Source organism: Fukomys damarensis, unplaced genomic scaffold, assembly GCF_012274545.1.
Source record: "Fukomys damarensis isolate Sample0158 unplaced genomic scaffold, DMR_v1.0_HiC HiC_scaffold_30, whole genome shotgun sequence".
NCBI classification, from domain to species: Eukaryota; Metazoa; Chordata; class Mammalia; order Rodentia; family Bathyergidae; genus Fukomys; species Fukomys damarensis.
In genome coordinates this window covers 11,566,845-11,587,461 of record NW_022900942.1, presented here as the reverse complement: position 1 = coordinate 11,587,461, position 20,617 = coordinate 11,566,845, and the positions used below count along the sequence as shown (strand labels likewise).

Below are 20,617 nucleotides of genomic sequence, written 5' to 3'. Positions count from 1 at the left end.
ATGAGCCAGAGCTGGGATAACAGCAGCCGTGGCAGGGAGGAAAACCTCAAACAGAACATGATCCAGGGAGGCATCCTGAGATCTAGACTCATGCCTTTCTCAGAAGGGTCAAACATATGCAACGATGTAAGTGTGGAGTCAACACGTGAATGTGGTGGACTCAAACCCCAGATTGACCAAAATAAACCTCATTAGCATATATTTAACGTGTGGTTTGCCCCTACACCCCTTAGTATGGAACCATGATCAAACTCATTAGGGCCAAGACCATAAAAGATGGGTAAAGACCCACTGCCAGTTGGGGGGAAAAAAGCCACAGCCCTTGAACTGGTCCCCAATCTCCGAAAAGCTAAGCCCAGTACTGGGGGCAGCAGCCTTCTTCAGACGCTGCTTCTTCTCCATGTCTGAGGGGACCTGCGATCTGTCAGGGCATCCGCTTTCACGAAGGTGCCTGCTTATCTCCCAATAAATTTGCTTGCTAAAACTGCTATTTGCTCACTCTGTGCTCTTGATGGGCTGGGTGGGGAGGGGCCTCTTTGTAATTCAGGGAGGATCCAAGAACCAAGACTCCTTTCATAACGGAGACCAACCTCTAGTAACATAATTTGAGGGGACACGTGTTCCACGACCTGCCAGACAACACTCAGAGTCACGGAGGGGCGAGTGGCTCCTCTGCCTTCCTGTTGCGCTGATCCAGCTTTCCTTTTTCATGAGCCACCCCCACCACCTGCAGCTATTGTCTTAGGCAATAGCCACGGCTGCCTGACAGGCATCAGGCAAAGCTGAGGTTGGTGAGAAAAAACTGATACGGCTTGGTGTGCAAGAACATTGGGTATTCGGGGCACGCTAGGTGCCTTGCGAGCCTGTCAGGACAGCAGGGTTGACAAAATGGCCTGAGGCACTCTGTGAAGAAAGCATGCACTATGGATCATGCTAGGAATAAGGTGTCAGCCTTGAGCGCGGGGCCTGCTTGTTGCACCGGGCCTCCGGAGAGCACGAAGTCAGCTGGAAGCACAAGCCCTCTACAGCAGTTCCCAAGAGCAACTGGAAGGTGAGGGAGAGCGCGGGGCCTGCTGGGAGCTGAGTCCTAGCTTCTTAGTCCGGCCTCCAGGAGCCCAGGGGATGCTGGGAGCTGCTGCCCTGGAGAGGAAGGTGCTGAGGAGAGCCACCAGAGCACAGTCCGGGCGACAGAGGTGGCAGCTGCTTGAGCGAGTGAGGCCGCTGCGGGCTCCACTGTCTCCTCTGCCCTTCCCGCGTCTCGTGAGTAGGGCTGGTACGTCTATGCCTCAGAAAGCGGTAGCTCTGGAACTTTGTTTCTTACTCAGGAAACAGTCCGGGTAGAGAAGAGAGGGCGAAGATCCTGTGTTGAATTCCTAGTGTGTAATTGTTTTTCTTCTTAGAGATAATTTGTTGATATTTAAAAGTTTAAAGTAGTGGATTTAAAGTTACCTTCCTCAGAGGTACTGTGCATGTTTGAATACTTGAGCTTCAATACGTTGCTTTACATTTATACAGTATTACAATTTTCTGTGATGCATAATATAAAATTTAAAGATACGCCCTGTGAATTAGCAGCTATAAAATATGCCCAAAATAAAAGGTTTTTTGTTTGTTTGTTTTGAGACAGAGCTTCACTGTATAGTTCAGGTTTCCCTTGAACCCACTGCGTAGTTCAGGCTGGCCTTGAACTTGCAGTGATCCTCCTGTTTCAGCCTCCCAAGTGCTGAGATTACAGGCAAATAAAAGTTTTAAAAGCCAAAGAGCTTAGTGGAAAACAATTTAGAAATCTTAGTAAACATAGCAATTTAGATATCTCAGAAAACATTTTGTTTCATGAAAAATGAAAACTAATATATTCCTCAATCTTGAACTGCTTTACAGAAATAATCTGAAATAACAGATAAGTTGACTATGAATTTTGATTTCTAAATTGTACTGTCAGAGGAAATATTTTGTTTTCCTGAAAGCAAAAGGAAACTTAAGAAACTATAAAAGGAATTTATTAAATAAACACAATATGGTAGAAACAGGAAGAGCATAGAGAGACTAGGCATTTAATAAATTAGCTGGTATTTTGTATCATTTGTCTTTATTTACTTTTTTTTTCCTGGTACTGGGATCAAACTTAGGACCTTGTGTGTCACCACTGAGCTAAATCCCTGGCCCAATTTGTCTTTTAATTACTTTTATAGGGTAAAACTGTCTTTTGGGACGTTGAAAATGTTCTAAAATTTATTGCACTGATAGTTGTACAAGTCTGTGAATATAATAAAAAATATTAAAATGTACACTACTAGTGGGCATATGTTAGATTAACCTTAGCTTAATAAAACTTGAACCAACAATTCTAGAACATCATTAGGAAACCTTAAACATAAACTGCCAGTTTGCTAACTAATTTGTTATTCTAATACAGAATCAACTTTTTTTTTTTTTGAAACAGGGTCTTTCTATGTAGTTTAGGTTGGCCTTGAACTCACTATGGAGCCCAGGCTGGCTGTGAACTTGCAGTGATCTTCCTGCCTCAGCTTCCCATATGCTGGTATTACAGGTGTGTGCCACCAAGCCCAGAGCAACTGTTATGTGTTGAGTTGGTGCAAAAACTCTATTGGCAAGAAAGTTTGCTAAGTTCTTTTGCTGTTTGTATTTAAAGGTCTGATTGCGGAGACACAGTCAACAGGAAAAATGAATGAGTCTAGGCAGCAGTCACTGTTCTTCATCACACTTCCAGATTTACACCAACTGTGTGCTGTCCCAATAATATTAAGTAACAGGATGGCAGATACTGAGATTAGGAGTACCCAAATGAAGATGTGCAGGTAAAAAAATATCTGCTAGCTAAGTTTTATAAACTTTTAAAAACCTATGCAAATTGTTTCAGCAGTATTTCCTTTAAAGCAAAATGTTCACTTTATATATTTAAAATAATTAAATTTTGAACAGAGTGGATTTCATTTAAGATAGTTGAGATCTTAAAATACTCGAGATGGAACATCTTCTTACAGAAGGTATTGACAAGTGACACACAGAGAGGCAGCAGAATGGAATTAAAATAACACACTTACTCCATCAATGGGAATCGATCGCACATAAGTCGTGCCTGGATCAATGACTCACTGGGTTACAACTCCTCCTTTTATGGGGTTTTACAGCCTTGACTTCATGTGGGTGGTTACATTCCATTCTCACAGTTTAAATCACGATCACAAGATAGTTAATTTTTCAACTCAGATGTAACAGTTCTTTGCAGTTGGGGAGTTTACCTTTAAGAGCCACCTAGTTATCTATTCTAGTTCATAGGAAGGGGGTGTTCAGGGCCAGGGGAGCAAATGTTAGCAATGTATTCTTTCATCTAGACACTTTTAGGATCATGTGGCTCCAGTCTCTTAGGAGCTCAAGACCTTGACGTGCCCTGTTATCTCAGGGTAAGACCAAATGACTCAGTCAGCAATTAGTGCCTTTGGTGCCTGTTAATTCTAAACTAAACAAAGCAAACTGCTGTTAGAGACAGCAGAAGCCATTTTACATTGTAACACTTTATAGGTTTTTGCTATATATAAAAGTTTTCCCTATCATTCTCACTACTGATTTTTAATATTTGTGAATTCTTTGATCTTTTTTAAAATTTTAAATCTTTAGACATTAATGAATTAAATAACATAGGAAAATGTAAGAGATACTAATTAATACATATTTACCCACTATGGAAATCAGTATGGATATTTTTCAATAAACTAAACAGAAATTCCATTCAAACCCAGCTATATCTTTTGAGTTATCTTCCCCAAAAGAGTAAAATACATCATGTTATAGTGACATATGTAAATCCATGTTTATCACAACACAACTCACAATAGCTAAATCTTGGAATGTCCATCAACTGATAAATGGATAAAGAAAATGTGGATAGGCACAATGGAGTACTACTCAGCCATAAATGAACCCACTTTCAGACCATAATGATAAGTAAAATAAATCAGACACAGGTTGAATAGCATATGGATTCTCAAAATGTAAGTTAGGGAGCAGAATAAAGATGATAGGAAACAGGGATGTAGACCTTTTGCAGTTGTAAAGGGCATCTAGGAGTAGAGGAAGAAAAGAAGACGGGGAAGTAAAAAAAGGACTAAGATGCAATATGCATATGTACCAACTCCCCATGATGAACATATTCGTTATGTATTGTAAATATGAAAAATAAAAGTAAATGCTGAGTATATATTCTTTTTATAACACTTAAAAGATATTATAAATGGATTAGTATAATTTCTTAATTTTCGAATTAATATAAGACACTAAAAAATATTTCTCCAAGAATTTCCTTGACATATCTGACCCAAAATAATTTTTTGAGGTGGTTTAGTTGAAGTGTAAAGTATAATTCTGTGATTACTGAGAAATCATTATATGTTCATTCCTGAAATTTTTTAAACTTTGGTATTGATTTTTTTTTTTTTTTGAGATAGGATCTCTTTGTGCTGCCAGGGTCTTACTATGTAGGTCAGGCTGGTCTGGTCTTGAACTCACTATATAGCCCATGCTGGCCTTAAATTTGCAATAATCCTCCTGGTCAGCCTCTGGAGTACTAGGATTATAGGCATATGCCATTATGCCCACCTTCCATTTTGTTTTTCCTTATCATTACCTTGGCTTTTGAAACAAAATTATTGATAATTTGAATTATTATGATTCTGTCATAAGTTCACTTAGCTATTGAAAGTTAAACTACTATAAAACTACTACCCACTTCTTTCTGGCTAGGGAAGATATACTTTTTGACGGAAAAGACTCTAGTTAATAGGTGGAATTTTTTAAAGATATCTATTAGATTCTTTATTCCATAAAATGATTCTAAATGTACACATAATACTTTCTCAAGACTCATGAAAAACAGTGAAAAATCAGAAAGTGTTATTAAAGAATACAAAAATAAAAGAAAGGAATTTAAAAATTTAGAAATACATCCAAGTACACTTGCGAATATAACATAACCCATATATGCTCAGAAAACAATAAAAGTGTACCTTCAGTTATACCACCCGAAAATATTCTAGTAGAGTGAAAAGCATAAACATAGAACACAAAGCAAAATAAAAATAAAAACTAAACACAACAAAAATTTTTGTGAAAAAGAAAATATAACAGCACATTAAAAAGACAGGAGAAGGCCAGGGATTTAGCTCAGTGGTTCCGTCACCTGCCTTGCAATCACAAGGTCCCAAGTTCACTCCCTGGTACACACACACACACACACACACACACACACAAAGGCAAGAGAGTATTAAAATACATCAAATTGAGCTTTGAGGTAACATTTTTATTGGGGTAAGTCTTATAATATTAACAAAAAAAATCTATATTTTAAATTTAATTATGATTATATTTCAAAAGTCCTTTGGTGAGATTATATTCATGGTAAGGTACGCTATATATTATGAATTTATACAATTACTTTATTTATTTATTTATTTTGTGTTTTATTTTTTGTTTTTTGGTACGGGGGATTGAACTCGGACCTTTGAGCTTGTGAGGCAGGAAACGAAACCACTGAGCCAAATCCCTGGCCCTATACAATTAGTTTAAAGGAGATAAAAATTATTAGTTGATTTTTTAAAATTTTTATTGAGTTTATTGGTACAATCTAGGTATACAGCACAGTTACATTTATTACTGGGATCCTGTACCTTCACATGACAGGTGGTCTTGGTTCTCATTTTTTCCCCTTGTCCCTGCCCTCCCTTCACCCCTCCTCTCCTTCCCATTTACAAACTTTTTATTTCCATTTTTTCATTTTCTCATATTTTTTTCTTTTCCCTTATTCCCTTTCCCCTACCCTTCCCACTTTCCCTACACCTTTAGCCCTTTTCTTCCTATTTCACACTATTAATTATCCCATTAGGATCTTGTGTATTATTATAGTTTTTCACACCAGAGAAACTATTTGGTGTTTACACATATGTGACTTATTTATTTCACTTAAGAGTATATCCTCAATATGCATCCATTTTCCTATGAATGACTAATTTCTCATTCTTTATGACTGAATAGTATTCCATGTTATAGAAAAACCACATCTACTTTATCCAGTTTCCGACTGAGGGGCTTTTTCCAAGTTTTAGCTATTACAAACTGTGCCGCTATAAACATTGGTGCACTTATATTACTGTGGTATGATTCTTTTAATTCTTTTAGAAAGATACCAAGCAGAGGGATTGCTGGGTCAAATGGAACCACTAGTCCCAGCTCTTTGAGGTATCTCCGTATTGATTTCCATAGTGGTTGCACCAGTCTGCACTCGCACCAACAATGGAGAAGGATTCCTTTCTCCCTGCAACCCTGCCAACATTTGTTACTGCGTGTTTTCTTGATAGCAGCCATTCTTTGTGGGGTGAGGTGGAATCTCATCTGCATCTCTCAAATGACCAGTGATGTGGAACATTTTTTCATGTATTTATTTGCTGCTTTTACTTCTTTGTCTGAGAAATGTCTGTTTATTTCAGATGCCCATTTTTGAATTGGGTCTTTATATTTGGGGGGGCTGATTGTTTTGAGTTCTTTATATATTCTAGATAATAGTCCTTTGAGGAGCAGCTGGTAAAAACTTTTCCCATGTTGTAGGTTGTCTCTTAGTTCTGTTGATGGTTTCTTTTGCAGTGCAGAAGCTTTTTAATAAGATGAGATCCCAGTTGTTGATTCTTTCTACTCTCTCCCGTGCTTCTGAGGATTTGTTCATAAAGTCTTTTCCTATGCCAATGTCTTCAAGAGTTCTGCCTAACTTATCTTCCAGCAAGTTTAGTGTTTCTGTTTTAATGTTTAGATCTTTAATCCACTTTGATTTTAATTTAGTGCATGGTGATAGGTGGAATTTTGAATCGATAACTACTCTTGCCCCCAGTACTGCTTCCCATGGCTGTGAAGAAAGAAAAGTAGAATAGCAATTAAAAGAAGTGAATTCCTCAGAGCATTTAGATTTTTTTCAAGAGTATACTTCCAACAGAAATGCAGTTTTAAAGAATTTAGATTCACCCATGAAAAAGATTGACAAACTCAGATGCAGGGGCTGTTTCTCAGATTAATATTGGTATGTAAAGCTGTAATTCATATTGGTTAACTCCCTATGGGGAGAGATGCAGAAATTTGTAGTAAAGTCCTAACTAGAAGAAATTTGAAATTTTTAACTAAGAAAATTATCTAAGTATTCCAGTAAAGTAAAAGCATAAAAGTGGGCAGTCCACATTTAAAATAATATATTTCTTCTCTACAGACAATTGCTACTTTTGCTTGAAGATATCCTTGCATCACCTGTCCCTGGAATATTCAACCAAATTTGGGTGGTGATGACGGTTAGTATTACTAATTACTAGGAGCAATATTTTTTTTGTTTTTGTTTTTATCTTTTTTTTTTTTTTTTGAGACCAGGTCTCAGTACAGGCTGATGCTGAACTCACTACGTAGACAAGGCTCGCCTTGAACATGTAGTGATCTTTCTGCCTCAGTCTCTCAAGTGCTGGGATTACAGGCAGGCACCACCACTCCCTGCTGTTGGGAGCAGTATTGACAGATGATAATTCAGATACTATAGCTGAAATTGAAGCAGATGGTTTATGAGGATTAATCACTCTGTTGTAGTTTGATTGAGCTATTATTAGACTTAACTGTGATATGCCTGATGTTTAAACTTTAATATTTAAGTGTCTCTCTCATAAACAATAAGATAGGCTATAATGATATTATTATCATTATTGTTATTATTATTATTATTATTATTATTGGTAATACTGAGGACTGAACTGTAGGCCTTCATACTGAGCTATATCCCAGCCCTTGTTTTTTTTGAGACAAAGTCTCGCTATGCAGTTCAGGCCATCCTTGAGCTCACTACGTATCCTAGCTGGGCAGTCTTCCTGCCTCAGACTCCAGAGTGCTGGGATTACAAGCATGAGCCACCATGCCTGCCTTTTATTTTGGGTGGGGAAGGTTAGTTTCTTTTTGGGTTTTTTTTTTTTTTTTTTTTTTAGGTACCAGGGATAGAACTCCGGTCCTTGCGCTTGCGAGGCAGGCCACCCAACCGCTGAGCTAAATCCCCGGCCCCTTTTATTTTCCTTTGTTTTTTGGGGTTTTTTTTTTTTTTTGCTTTTTTTTTGTGGCACCCGGGATCGAAAGGGTTAGTTTCTTTTTGAGACAGAGTCTTGTTGTGTAGTTTGGACTGGCCTTTAACTCACTACATAACCCAGGCTAGCCTAGAACTCATAGCAATTCCCCTACCTCAGCCTTCCAAGTGCTAGGATTACAGGTGTGCGCCACCATGTCTAGCAGTCCTAGCCCTTTTTAAATTTTTTATTTAGAGTCAAAGACTTGCTAAGTCTCAGAGTTGCCCAAACTGAACTCAAACTCATTGATCCTTTTACCTCAGACTCACAGAGTGCTGGAATTACAGGCTATGGCATTACACCTCGCTTTACAGTAGCATGGGCTTAATGCTTTTTTATCATATTTTATTCTTTAGATTTACATTTAAGGAAGAAGCTTCTCATTTAATTTCAATAAATCAACTATATTTAAAGAATTCAGATCAATATTTCTTTTAGTTACAAATTTTATTTTTAAAATGTTTATATTTAGTGAAATTAGAAACATATTTCCCAATGTTGGATATGATAGAAATGATAAGTGACAAAAACCTTTACAAAAATTGTATCTTGAGATTTTTTTTGTCCAAAATCTTTCTGAAAATACTATTTTTCTGAGATTGTGAATCCTCAGAATCCATTAAAACTACCCTTTACTAACAATATAAGCCAAAACCCTCAGTTCTTTTATTGTTCTTCTAGGTATTGGCAGTATGTCTATATCTTATCTTCTCATCTTTAATATAATTTTCAAGAGAGACAAATTGTTGGTGAACAAGTAGACTTTTTTTTAGGCAGTCTTGCTATTAGTTTAGGCTGACCTTGAACTCACTATGTAGCTCAGGCTGGCCTCAAATTCACAGCAACCCTCCTGCCTTAGCCCCCCAAGTGCTTGGATTACAGACATGCACCACCACAACTGGAACAAATAGACTGTTATCTGTATTTTTCTCTATTTGAAAATTGTTATGGAACAGGAAGATGCTGTTTTAAGAGTGCTAGTGAACGCAGGTATCCTAATCCTTAGAAAGGGTAATAATAAGAGGAAAGTAGACATATATTTTTTAGAAATAGTTTTGCTTATATTCTTTAAATTTTTTACAGAAATGAAGTAGAAAATTGAATTATTATATATACTACTCTGAAATTTGCCCATTTAACAGTCTCTTTGACAACCTGTCCTTGATGTCTTTCCATAGTAGAACATATATGGTTCCCTTTTTTAACACTGTGAAATATTTCACTATCTGATTGTGTAGTAATTTATTTAATACTTTCTAATGCACATCTGAGTTTCCAGTTTGTGTTATTACAAATAGTGCTTCAAAAACCATCATTGAAATCATATCACTTTTATTTGTTTGGTAGTTTATAAAGATTGAATTTTTATAGGTGAGATTGTAACACATCATAAAAGTGTAGGTACTGCTACATTGCTGTCTGAAAAGTTTGTGTTGGATTACATTTTAGTAGATATCAGCTGAGTGAGTCTATTTTTTTACACTCTCACGAACACTAGATTAGCAGCCTTTTAGATACTTGTATTTGCCAATCTGATAAGTTAAAAATATCTTTCTTTAATTTCTTATTTTCTTTTTAATTTGTATTTTCTTCATCAATAAGTTGAGCACCTAGGCATTTTGAACTTGATCATCCATTTATGTTCATTTTCCATATTCATGTCTAAGCATTTATTGTATATTAAGAGAGATGTTAAATATTTACTTAGAAGATCGATTGGTCTTTTCATTGTGTGGCTTCTGGAGTCTGTCACTGCTATGGAGGCTTTCTTTATTTTCAGCATGTTCCCACAGATTCTTGCAAAGCAAGGTGATAGTCACTACTGTTTGAAGGCATAGATGCTGCTAGAATGATGGCATGATTCAGAGCCTTCTGCTCTATTATGCTTAAAATCTGTATGTATTACATTATTTATATATTTGTTAAGTCCTCTTTACAAATATGAATTTTTTTTTGTAGATACCATTTTTTAAAGCTGGGAAACTTAATTCTTTTATTGAAAAATATGAAGCTAAGGTAAGTTTTTAAAAGAATAACTCCAGATGTTGTTATATTCATTATGTGTTCAACTTCTGTCAGCCAACAAAAATTGGTGTATCTTTCTTAGGAGTTTTTATTATGCATGTGAAAGAATCCAACAGTTTTTTCCAAATAATTATTTTGTCCACATTTAGTACAGTAAGAGAGGAAAAGTCTTGTTTTTGTTGGATTAATTAATTATAGGAACTTCATGTGGCGTACATTACCATACACATCTTTAAATAAATGAATTTCCCCATTTTTACAGATTAAAAAAATAAACCTAGAGAGATGGAATTACTGTCCAAAATTAGATAGCCAATATATGGAGAAATAAAACACTATAGGTTATAGTCTCCATCATGATGAACTTCTGGATTTTAGCTATGGAAAGAATGAATACGTGAGCACTTACACTATTAAGCTCTCATTTATCTCGCTAATCAAGTCTTGGAGCATTGGCTAAAGCTCATTTCACGCCTCTGCAGGTAGCTGTGTGGCACTGTGTATTTCTTCTAGAAGCCTGTCCAGCCCAGCCATCACCGCTGGCCCTGCTCCTAAATCTGCCAGGGCTCAAGACAGTGAGATTTCCAGTTATCTCAAAGATGAGATGCTACCTTCAGGTTCCAGGAGGGTAATGAGATTTCACAATACCTGAAGGTGTTCTGCAATTCCCTAAGAAATCTTTGAATGATCTGAAAGCTGATTTGAGCCCTCAAAAATCTTCTGGTAGAAAAAAAATCCTTTCTTTTATAAGTTTTTAGAAGAGACTGTGTTGAATTTTATTTCTTCCATAAATATTTGCGGAATTTGTCAGTAAAGCTATCTGGACCTTATCTTAGCTACAATTTTAATTTCTTTAATAGGTACTAATGTATTTAATAGATAGTATTAAAAATTATCTAATTCAAGGAAAATAATCATTCTGTCTAGGTTGCCCAATTTTATTGGCCTAAAGATTGCTTATAAAATTATCTTATTTTCCTTTGCTGTAGAATCTCAAGTCACCTCTCATTCTGACATTGGTCATATGTGTCATGTTCTTTTGTTCTTTCTTTCTCCTTTTCTAATTTTGTCTGGTCATCTAGAGATTTTGCAACTGGACTGATCAATTTAAGGAATGAGCTTTTGGTTTCATTTATTTTTCTCTGTTGTTTAACTGTTTTGTATTTCAATGATTTTTGTTTTGGTCTTCATGATTTCTTTCCTTCATGATTTTATTTCCACTTAGTTTAGTTTGCACTTATTTTTCTAGTTCCTTAAGGTGAAACCTGAAGTCATTGACTTGAGGACTTTTTTTTTTTCCAAATGTAGTGTTTTTTCCCCTGAAGTAGGTGTTTTCTTTTGATTTTCTTCAGCTAGAAATGCTTTTTTTTTTTTGTTTTTTTGAGACAGGGTCTCACTATGTAGTTGAGGCTGATCTGGAACTCAATGTGTAGCCCAGGCTGGTCTTGAATTCACAGCGATCCTCCTGTCTCAACCTCCGGAGTGCGGGGATTATAGGCGTGCACCACCACGCCCGGCTAGAAATGCTTTTTAATTCATTTAATATTTTCACTGATATATGAGTTATTTAGAAGTATGTTATATAGTATCCAAATATTTGAGGATTCTCCAGAGATCTTGATTTATTTGTTATTAGATAATATGTTCTATATAACTTGAATTATAAAAATTTATTGAGGTTTGTTTATGGTTCAGAATATAATTTATCTCAGTAAAAGAGAACATCCTCTGAGAAGAATGTGCATGCTACCCTTTTTTTTTCTGGTACCTGGGATTGAGCTCAGGACCTTGCCCTTGCCCAGGCAGATGCAGTACCAGTTAGCTATATCCCCGACCATTCAGCTTTTATTGTGTAAAGTATTCTGTAATATTAATAGGACCACATTGGTTTACTTGATTATGTTGTTAAGTCTACTGTAGTCTCACTTAATTTCTCTTTGTCAATTATTGAGAATAGTTTATTGAAATATCTATCTATTACTGTAGATTTGTCTGGTTCTTTTTAAAGTTCTGATATAGGAGAAATATAACTCCCAAACTGCTAGGTGTCGGATGTGCTGAGTTTGTGTTCCCCAAATATCACAGAATTAATTCAAAGGAACAGTGGAGGTTAAGAGTAGGAAAAGTTTATTGAGAGAGAGCTCCTAAGAGAAAAGCAGGGTCCTGAAAGTGGGTTGCCATCAAGGCTCTTTGTCAGGCATAACTTATACAGTAAAGTCACAATATGGGTACAACATGGATCTAACTTCAATCAACCTATAGGATTGATTTATTGATCCGTTAGGAAAATGAATCATATAGCAAGGATGTATGGAAAGAACAAAGGCATTTGGGGGAAGACATGGGTCCAGATGCTGTTGTCACCCACATGGGTGAGTGATACCTATCTATACTGGACCAGCTGGTGCTAATTACAATATAGTCTCATTATTGTTTATCCCTAGGGAGGCCATTGCATCTTTATCTTGAGGCATGGCTTTCTTCACGTGTGCCTTCAGCCATAATTCTGATATCTTTATCCTTGTGCTGACTTCTTGGAGAGCCCAGCCCCTCTATGACTGTGTATTAATTTCTATCTAACATAGATGCCTACAGTAGTTCTATCAGTAGAATCAGACAGTTGCAGATATTTCAGTACAATGAAACCATACTTAATATTTTGGGTTAGCTTTCTAGAGGGCTAAATAATTTGTTCTTAATACATACCCTGTGAGCAGTTTTTCCCATAATGAAAATCACCCAGTAAAAAAGATGGAACAGAATCTGTCATTGATATTAGCTAAAATGATCAATGACATCATTTTCAGGTTATCAGCAAAGTTGGTGTTAGATGATAGAATTGCCCCATACTTCCTTCTTGAATATCAAGACTGGGTTTGTTCTAATATTTACTGCTGTATTTGGAGTAGTTCTTTGGGTCACGGAGAAAATCAGTGTTGAGAAGAAGCTATCTGACTTTTTACAGTAAACCCTGGTGGTTTTTAGGATTTATTTGGCTGATTAGGTTTGGGGCTCTGGAGCCATGATTGAGGTCATTATTGTAGACTAGCTTCATTTTGCTGTTTGTAGTCCTATTGATGATAGCCTTAATTAAATTCTCTGAGACAAGCTAAACATATTCTGCTAATAGATCAGTCAGATGTATCCTGGAAACTTTACCAAAGTCCGGAATTGTACAAAAATGAAAGGTGGAACTGAGCATGGTGGCACATGCCTGTAATTCCGCACACGAGGCTGATGCGGGACAACTGCCAAAAGTTCGAGGCCAGCCTGAACTACAAAGAGAGATCCTATCTCATCCCCACCCCCAAATGAGGAGTGGTTAATATTGGGAGGCAGTTTTCCTTAGCTCACTTTTCTGCATGCCTTTCTCGCAGATGCAAGGACAACCTTTTCCTCTGGGTGATATTTTCAAGGATGTTTGTACAATAAACAGCCTTGATTCTTGTCCCACCCTTGGCATGTTTCTTCACAGACATGCTAATCCATGTTCAGCCAGATGCCAAGAGGCATTCTACTGATCTCCAGAGTTTTCTCTCTGTGCAGCTTTCTCCTGTCCCTTGCTGTACCCCAAAACTAGAAAACTAACTTCTTTGACCTCTCTGGAATCCTAGCTCTGTCTCCTCAATTCAGGAGACTATGAGGCTTTTTCTGTGTTCCCTGTTCCTTACTGCAGCCTAGAAGCCCTCTCTAGTCAATGAGCTGGGGAAGTTACAGTGAGCATCTTGTTGGTTTCCCACTTCTTGGGTATCATTTGTCTTTGTTGCCTGATGTCTAATATCTTATGAACTATTGTTTCAATATAGCTTGCCTACTTTTGTTGACATGTCAAGGGGGAGGATAAATCTGATTCCTATTACTGATTGGTCAGAAGTGAAAGTCTTGATTTTTAATATTAATTCTGTATGAATGAGATATCTGTTGTCACATGTAAGTAACCATTTCTGATATTGAACTAATGAAAATAATGACAAATATGACAAGCTCACTCTGGCCTGAGTTCCTCTGTATGAAACAGAATACAAAGTTGTGGGTTCTTAGCACAAGCTTTTGAGGTTTAGGCTTAATTGGTCAGAATAAGCAGGTGAATTTGGCCATATAGCAGCAATAGTGATGATTTCAGAGTAAATATGTCTTAACACTTCTTTGATTTTAGAAACAGATAACATTAGCTGTAATAAAAACATCTATAATTTCCATCCAGAATAGCCCAGTTTATTGATTGGTGTTGCTCTAAATACGCAGACATTTCCTGTAGTCAGTAGGGAAATAGCAATTGCTCTATAAGTTTGCTTATGTTTTGCTTTAATATTTTTAGATGGAGGTTCCACAAAGAGTAATTCCTGTAATTCTTCAGAACTGCCTTTCGTATTCATTCATGGCTAGACTTGCTCCAGCCTGGAATAGAGTCGGCCATCTCTTGGTACAAGGTGACTTTGCATTTGCCAATAATTGGGATTTCTATAATAGATTACTTCTATACATATTTTTAATTTCAAAGTATCTTATTTTTAGGGAATAGTTCTTAGAATAGCCCCAAATAAAAATTCTTTTTTTTTAGGCAGGGTCTCACTATGTGGTTAAGACTGCCCTGTAGCCCAGGCTGATCTTGAACTCACAGCGCTCCTCCTGCTTTAGCCTCCCAAGTGCTGGGATCACAGGCATGTGCCACCACACCTGGCTCCAACTAAATATTCTTAAGCAGGCCTACAACATAAATGTCATCTTATTTTGGATTTACATACATATACCTGCTGATGTTTAAGAACATCCCTTTTTATTCTTTTACATTTTTTCATACTGAAGATTGAACCTTGAACCTTTGCACTAAGTATATCCCCAGCCCCTTTTATTTTTTTATTTTTATATTTTTATGAGACAGGGTCTTGCTAAATTGCCCAGGCTGTGCTCCAACTTGTAGTGTTATTGCCTCAGCCTTCCAGTGCACCAGAATTACAGGTGTGCCCCACCATGTCTGGCTAAAAAACTTTTTATTGTATAATACTTGATCCTTAAAGATAAACATATTATGAAGTACTATGATAAAATAAATACCTATTGCGTCAATATTGCTGGAATCAAAAGCCATACTGAAGTTTTGTTGAAATTTGATAGTTTTCTGGGTATTTTATAGCCAGGGGATAAATTTGTGAAAGAAGTATTGGATGTTTTTATCTTTTTAATTAAGAGATACTATTTCACTGATTATATATTTTTTCTCTGAGTATCATAAGATATTCCTTTATATGTTTTATTTTCCTTTGCTTTAATAATTTTGTATCAAAAATTATATTTATTGAGCATGATTATTTCCATTAAAATTTGGAATATGGTTTTTTAAAGGAAGAGATTTTCTCTCTCAGATGGGAAAGCAAAGTGCTATTGGTAAGTAGAAGTATAAAAGTCAATATATAAGATATTGATATAATTAACAGGTTTTTAAAAAGCAATGTTATAGGCCATTGGGTTGTTATACTATTAATGGTTAAATTATATCATGATCTAATCAGACATTGTAATCAAAATTTTACTGGGAAATCACTTTTAATTCAAAATATATACTTATCTATTTGAGAAAAACTCACTCATCTGAATTGGAAAAAAAGCTATCTTTTATAGTCTCTACTTAAAATAACTATGAAAGGGTTTATTTCTGCAGGTATTTGTAATATTTAATTTCTAGAATCATAATCATTGAAAATTTTATCAGTACTGATGAAAGTCAAAACCTTTTTTATTTAATTTGTTTTTGTTTTGAGACAGGGTCTTACTATGTACTTCAGGCTGGCCTTGAACTCGCTCTGTAGCACAGGCTGGCCTCAAGCTCATGGTAGTCTTCCTTCTTCAACCTCCCAAGTACTGGGATTACAGATGTGAGTCACCACATCTGGCTCAAAGCTCTATTTTTTTTAATAGATTCTTTTTATCCTTAAAAAAGGTTGTCTAAAGTAACATAGCTAATCTAAAGTACAGCATTTACTGTAAAGTCCAATCAATTCTTTCCTTGATTTATATGGTTGTATTGCAAATACAAATAGATAGTTTCCTAAACAGTAGTCCTTGGATAGCACAGAGTTGGGAATCCTAAGCCTAGAGTAGACATTATTAATCAGTTGTGATAACTTTCCCTACCTACCCTTTGGGCATAGTGTATCCTGATATGTAATCCACTATTGGAGCTGAAAAGACTATTCTGATGAAGTCTGATTGCCCTATTAACTTTAGTTTTATAATTCTGTTATACAGAGGCAGTCACTACAATTTCTCTGTATGAAGAGGTTTGTTACTTAAATTTAGAGGCCACAGCTAGATAATAAAAATAAAAATGTAGAAGACTAAAATTCTTTTTACCTGTGTTAGAAATCTTTTTTTTTACTCTTATCAAAATGTCATATACTTAGGCAAAATTCAGAAAATCTAAGTGTATACTCATTGAACTTTCACATGCTAAATATCCTTGCAACTGGTTCTCAGATTAAAAAAAAACAAACTTAATCATATTCCAGAAAGCCCTTATTGCTTTCAGTTTTCCATTGCTGGGACAAAATACCTGATATAAACAACTTAAAGAAAGAAATGTTTATTTTGACTCATAATTTCAGAGGTTCCATTGTGTTAGGCCTGTGGCAAGGGAGATAAACCATGGCAGAAGGACATTGTAGAGAAAAGCTGCTCACCTTATGGCAGGCTAGAATCAGAGTGAAAGGGAAAGAGCCCAGGAAAGAGGAAGGGATTGAGGACAAGAACATATCCATCAAAGACTTGCTGTCAGTGACATACTTTCTCCAAGTGTGACTTACCTCTTAATAACTCGTTCAGCTATGAACTCATCAGTGGTTTAATCTCCTGATGAGTTAGTGTCCTTGTGATTCAGTCACTGCTTTTGGCCCACCTCTGAACCTTACTTCATTGGAGATAAAGCCCTGAATGAACTTGAGTCTTGGGGGAAACATTTCTTTTTCTTTCTTTCTTTCTTTTTTTTTTTGTACCAGGGATTGATCTCGTGTCCTTGAGCTTGCAAGGCAGGTGCTGGAACCACTTAGCTAAATCCCTGGTCCAACATTTCATATTTAAACAACAGCAGCTTTCTTTGGATAAAATCCCTTCCCACAGTCACCACTAAGTGACCATGAAAAAGTAAGGAAGTGTTTCCAGGGCTATAGGAGATCTGCAATGTATCTGCCAATATATTTGATGAAATTTGCTAGTAAAAGACTACTCAAGTGAAAAGCCTAGTGTGCAGCCTTTCCTAACATTAGAAGAGGTCATCATCTAGTTCTAATATACAATAGATATCAGACTGATATAAGGCATTTGTTGAGTTTTCTTCTTAACTGTAGGATGTCTTTTTTATTATAACTCTGTTCTATGATTTGCCTCATACATATCCATTTTGTTTCATATCTTTGTTTTTTTGGGGGATGTGTGCAGAGGATCAAACTCAGGACCTTGTGCTTGTGAGAAAGGCAGCAGAACCACTGAGCTAAATCCCTGGCCCAATATCTTTGTCTTTTGGATATCTTATCTGTAGACTGTCAAATATTATATGATAAATATTTAAATTTTACTCTCTATGTAGCAAAAAACATTCTTCATTTAATTTCTAATGAGTAAATTAATTTTTATTAAAATACTCAGCTTGATAGAATAGTAATTCCAGATAGTTCACATTAAATTTTTTTTTCTAGTATTAGACGTCAATGTAACAGAAGCTCAAGTTTGTCTAAGTATAGAAGTTTGCACTATCAGACTGCCACCACCTGAGGTACCACATATTTGATTTCTATAATTTACTGTATTTACTACGTATTTATTATATATTTCTTTTACTAATATGCTATTAGATTTTAATTTTCAACAGAGAGTGATAGGAAAGTTATTTAAATGTGTGTCCGATTTATTTCACTTAAGAGTGTGGTCTCAAGGTACATCCATTTAGCTAGAAATGCTTCAAGTTTATCCTCTTTTGTGGCAGAGTAGTACCCCATTGTATAAAAAAAACCCATATCCTTATCCATTCATCAGTTGATGAGCATTTGGGTTGTTCCCAACATCTAGCTATTACAAACTGCTGCTATAAACATGAGTTCAGCCCTTAGTTTTACAATTAAAACATTCAGGGAAGTATTTGAAACAATAATTTTCTGATTTCTAAACTTTAGATAGTGTTAAACTTTAAAATAGTATTTTTCTGGAAGTCATTTAAATGTTTAGAGAGGAACTTAAACTGCTATTTTACTGGTTGATAAATTGAGATTATAACAGAATACACAGTTACAAGAGGGATGTATTTCAGAAAAGCATCTGTAATCTTAACTGTTTCCCATGAAAAATTTGGGAATTGAGCACCTGGAAATAAATTTGTGTTTGTTTTATAGTTAACTATTCAATGTCATTATGGGAATATGCAAGGTACTAATGGAAGTCATCATTTCTCCTGAAAGTTTTCACCTAGATCAGAAGAAAAAGCACATACATACAAATAAACTAAACTAGAAGTTGAGAACATTTACTGAACAGTGGTTAATATTCGCACAACCTCAAAACCAGTGTAGGCTTAGAATCACATTAAAATTCCCAGTTCTGCACTTAACAGCAGTGCTATTTGGGCATGTTACTTGATCTCCCTAAATTAGTTTTCCTCGTAAATTGGAGATAATGATGTCTGTCTCATAGGATTGTGAGGAAATTAATAGAATAAAGTACATTATTAAGTGATTCATGTAGTGTGTGGTATAAAATAAAGGTTCAAATATTATGGCTATTATTGTTTTATAAGTAAATGAATTGAAACATCAGATAATTGCTCTGCATCATAAAGGTCAGTAACAGATTCAGTATTTAGGGTTTGTCCTTTAATTTTATTCCTTTTACTGTATTATACTTTCTTCACTTATATAGTCTGCCTTAGTTTCTTTTCTTGTTGCTGAGACAAAATATCTGAACCCAAATTTAGAAGGGGAAAGGTTTATTTAGCTAACGATTTGTAGAAAATTCAGTCACAACTGGCTGGCTCCGAGGCAGGGCTTGGCAGAGGGGCAACAGGCAGCAGAAAAGAGCAAAAGCAACAAGGGACCTTAATGCATCTTTCTGCCACTTTTATCTTATCCAGACTACTGGGATTAGGGTAGGGCCAGACCAATCAGTGTAATAATCACACACCCTTAATCCCAGTATCACAGACTCTAGATTCAGCCACTTTTGAAAAAGCCACCTATGACCACATGAGGCTTTGGAGACCCAAACCATAGCGTTCTTCCCTTGGCCCCACAAAGACTCATACATTCCTCTATGCAAAAGACATTTAGTCCATCTCTAAGACTTCCAGAGACCTAACATTTTCAGCATTGCTGAAAATTCCAAAGTCTCCTCTGAGATTTAAGGCAAACTCTTAGCCTCAAGCCCTCATACAAATGAAAAGAAAGATAAACATTTCTAACCTTCAGTGGCACAAGATAGATATTTCCATTCCAAGAGTTACAAACAGAGAGCTACAAAGGAATATGACCAAAGCAAGTCTAAAATCCAACAGGGCAAACATTAAATCCCACAGTTCCATTTCTAGCATCCCCAGAAATCTGTGGGTGGCTCCTCCACCTCTACTGCACTGCCAGTGGTTATAGCTCCCATGGCTTCTCTCTGGGGCTGGCTCTGCTCCCTACATGTAGTTTTCCTTAGATGACCCACATTCCTGGTTTCTCTAAACTTCTGGGGCCTCCAGTGTACCTTCAGCTTCATAGTCACAGCCTCACACACTGCTCTTTGAGGTCACACTTCCTGGCCTCCCAGGCCTTCTGAAATCTGGCTAGAAGCCTTCATGACCCCCATGACTCTTGCATTCTTCATATGCCTAAAACCAGAACCACACAGATGATGCCAAAGTCCTCCATCGACTAGAGCAGTAGCCAGGCTTCCTTTTCTCTTGGCTGAAGGGGTTGAATGCCTCTGAGCCAAATTTCAAGCAGCAACTTCCCTAGGTTGCCTTCATCCTGGAACATGGTGCCCTGGGGCTCTCTTCTCAAAGGAAAGTTCTTCACTTTTGCAATTTTTAGGTTAAAAAGGGTGGAGTCTTTCTTCTGCTTGTGATGTCCTCAGGCCATCTTTTTACTCCTGTTCCTTCTCAGCAATCAAGGTCTCCTGCGCTCTATCTTTAAAAGCTGCAACTTTACTGGGCTTTCCTTTCTGGCCAAACTCAAACCATTTTAAATCACTCTGCTTGCCTCTTTGCTCTTGACTCTCAACATAGATCTGGCTAAAAGCCCCCAACAGCATCCATGCCATCACCTCAACATTAGAAAGCCTTGGAATTTTTTCTACCAGATTAGTCTGCTGCCCTTAATCTCAGTCTCAGGCAGACTCTGGACATGAGCAAAATGCAGACAAACTTTCTACCAAGGCATAGTACATACACATCATCTGGAGCCCAGCAGCCAGTAGCCAGT

General features: G+C 36.5%; 1 protein-coding gene across 1 annotated transcript in view; it reads left to right on the top strand.

Annotated features, from left to right (window-relative positions):
* Positions 1 to 2,516: 2,516 nt before the first annotated feature.
* The window catches only part of CUNH18orf63 (chromosome unknown C18orf63 homolog), a 59,066-nt gene continuing 40,965 nt past the window's right edge, over positions 2,517 to 20,617 (top strand). The window contains exons 1-7 of the mRNA XM_019205784.1: positions 2,517 to 2,551; positions 2,654 to 2,819; positions 7,265 to 7,343; positions 10,110 to 10,166; positions 14,494 to 14,605; positions 15,519 to 15,560; positions 17,864 to 17,940. Coding sequence (XP_019061329.1) covers positions 2,686 to 2,819; positions 7,265 to 7,343; positions 10,110 to 10,166; positions 14,494 to 14,605; positions 15,519 to 15,560; positions 17,864 to 17,940 — 501 coding nt within the window. The 5' untranslated portion in view covers positions 2,517 to 2,551; positions 2,654 to 2,685. The remainder of the gene's footprint in view (positions 2,552 to 2,653; positions 2,820 to 7,264; positions 7,344 to 10,109; positions 10,167 to 14,493; positions 14,606 to 15,518; positions 15,561 to 17,863; positions 17,941 to 20,617) is intronic.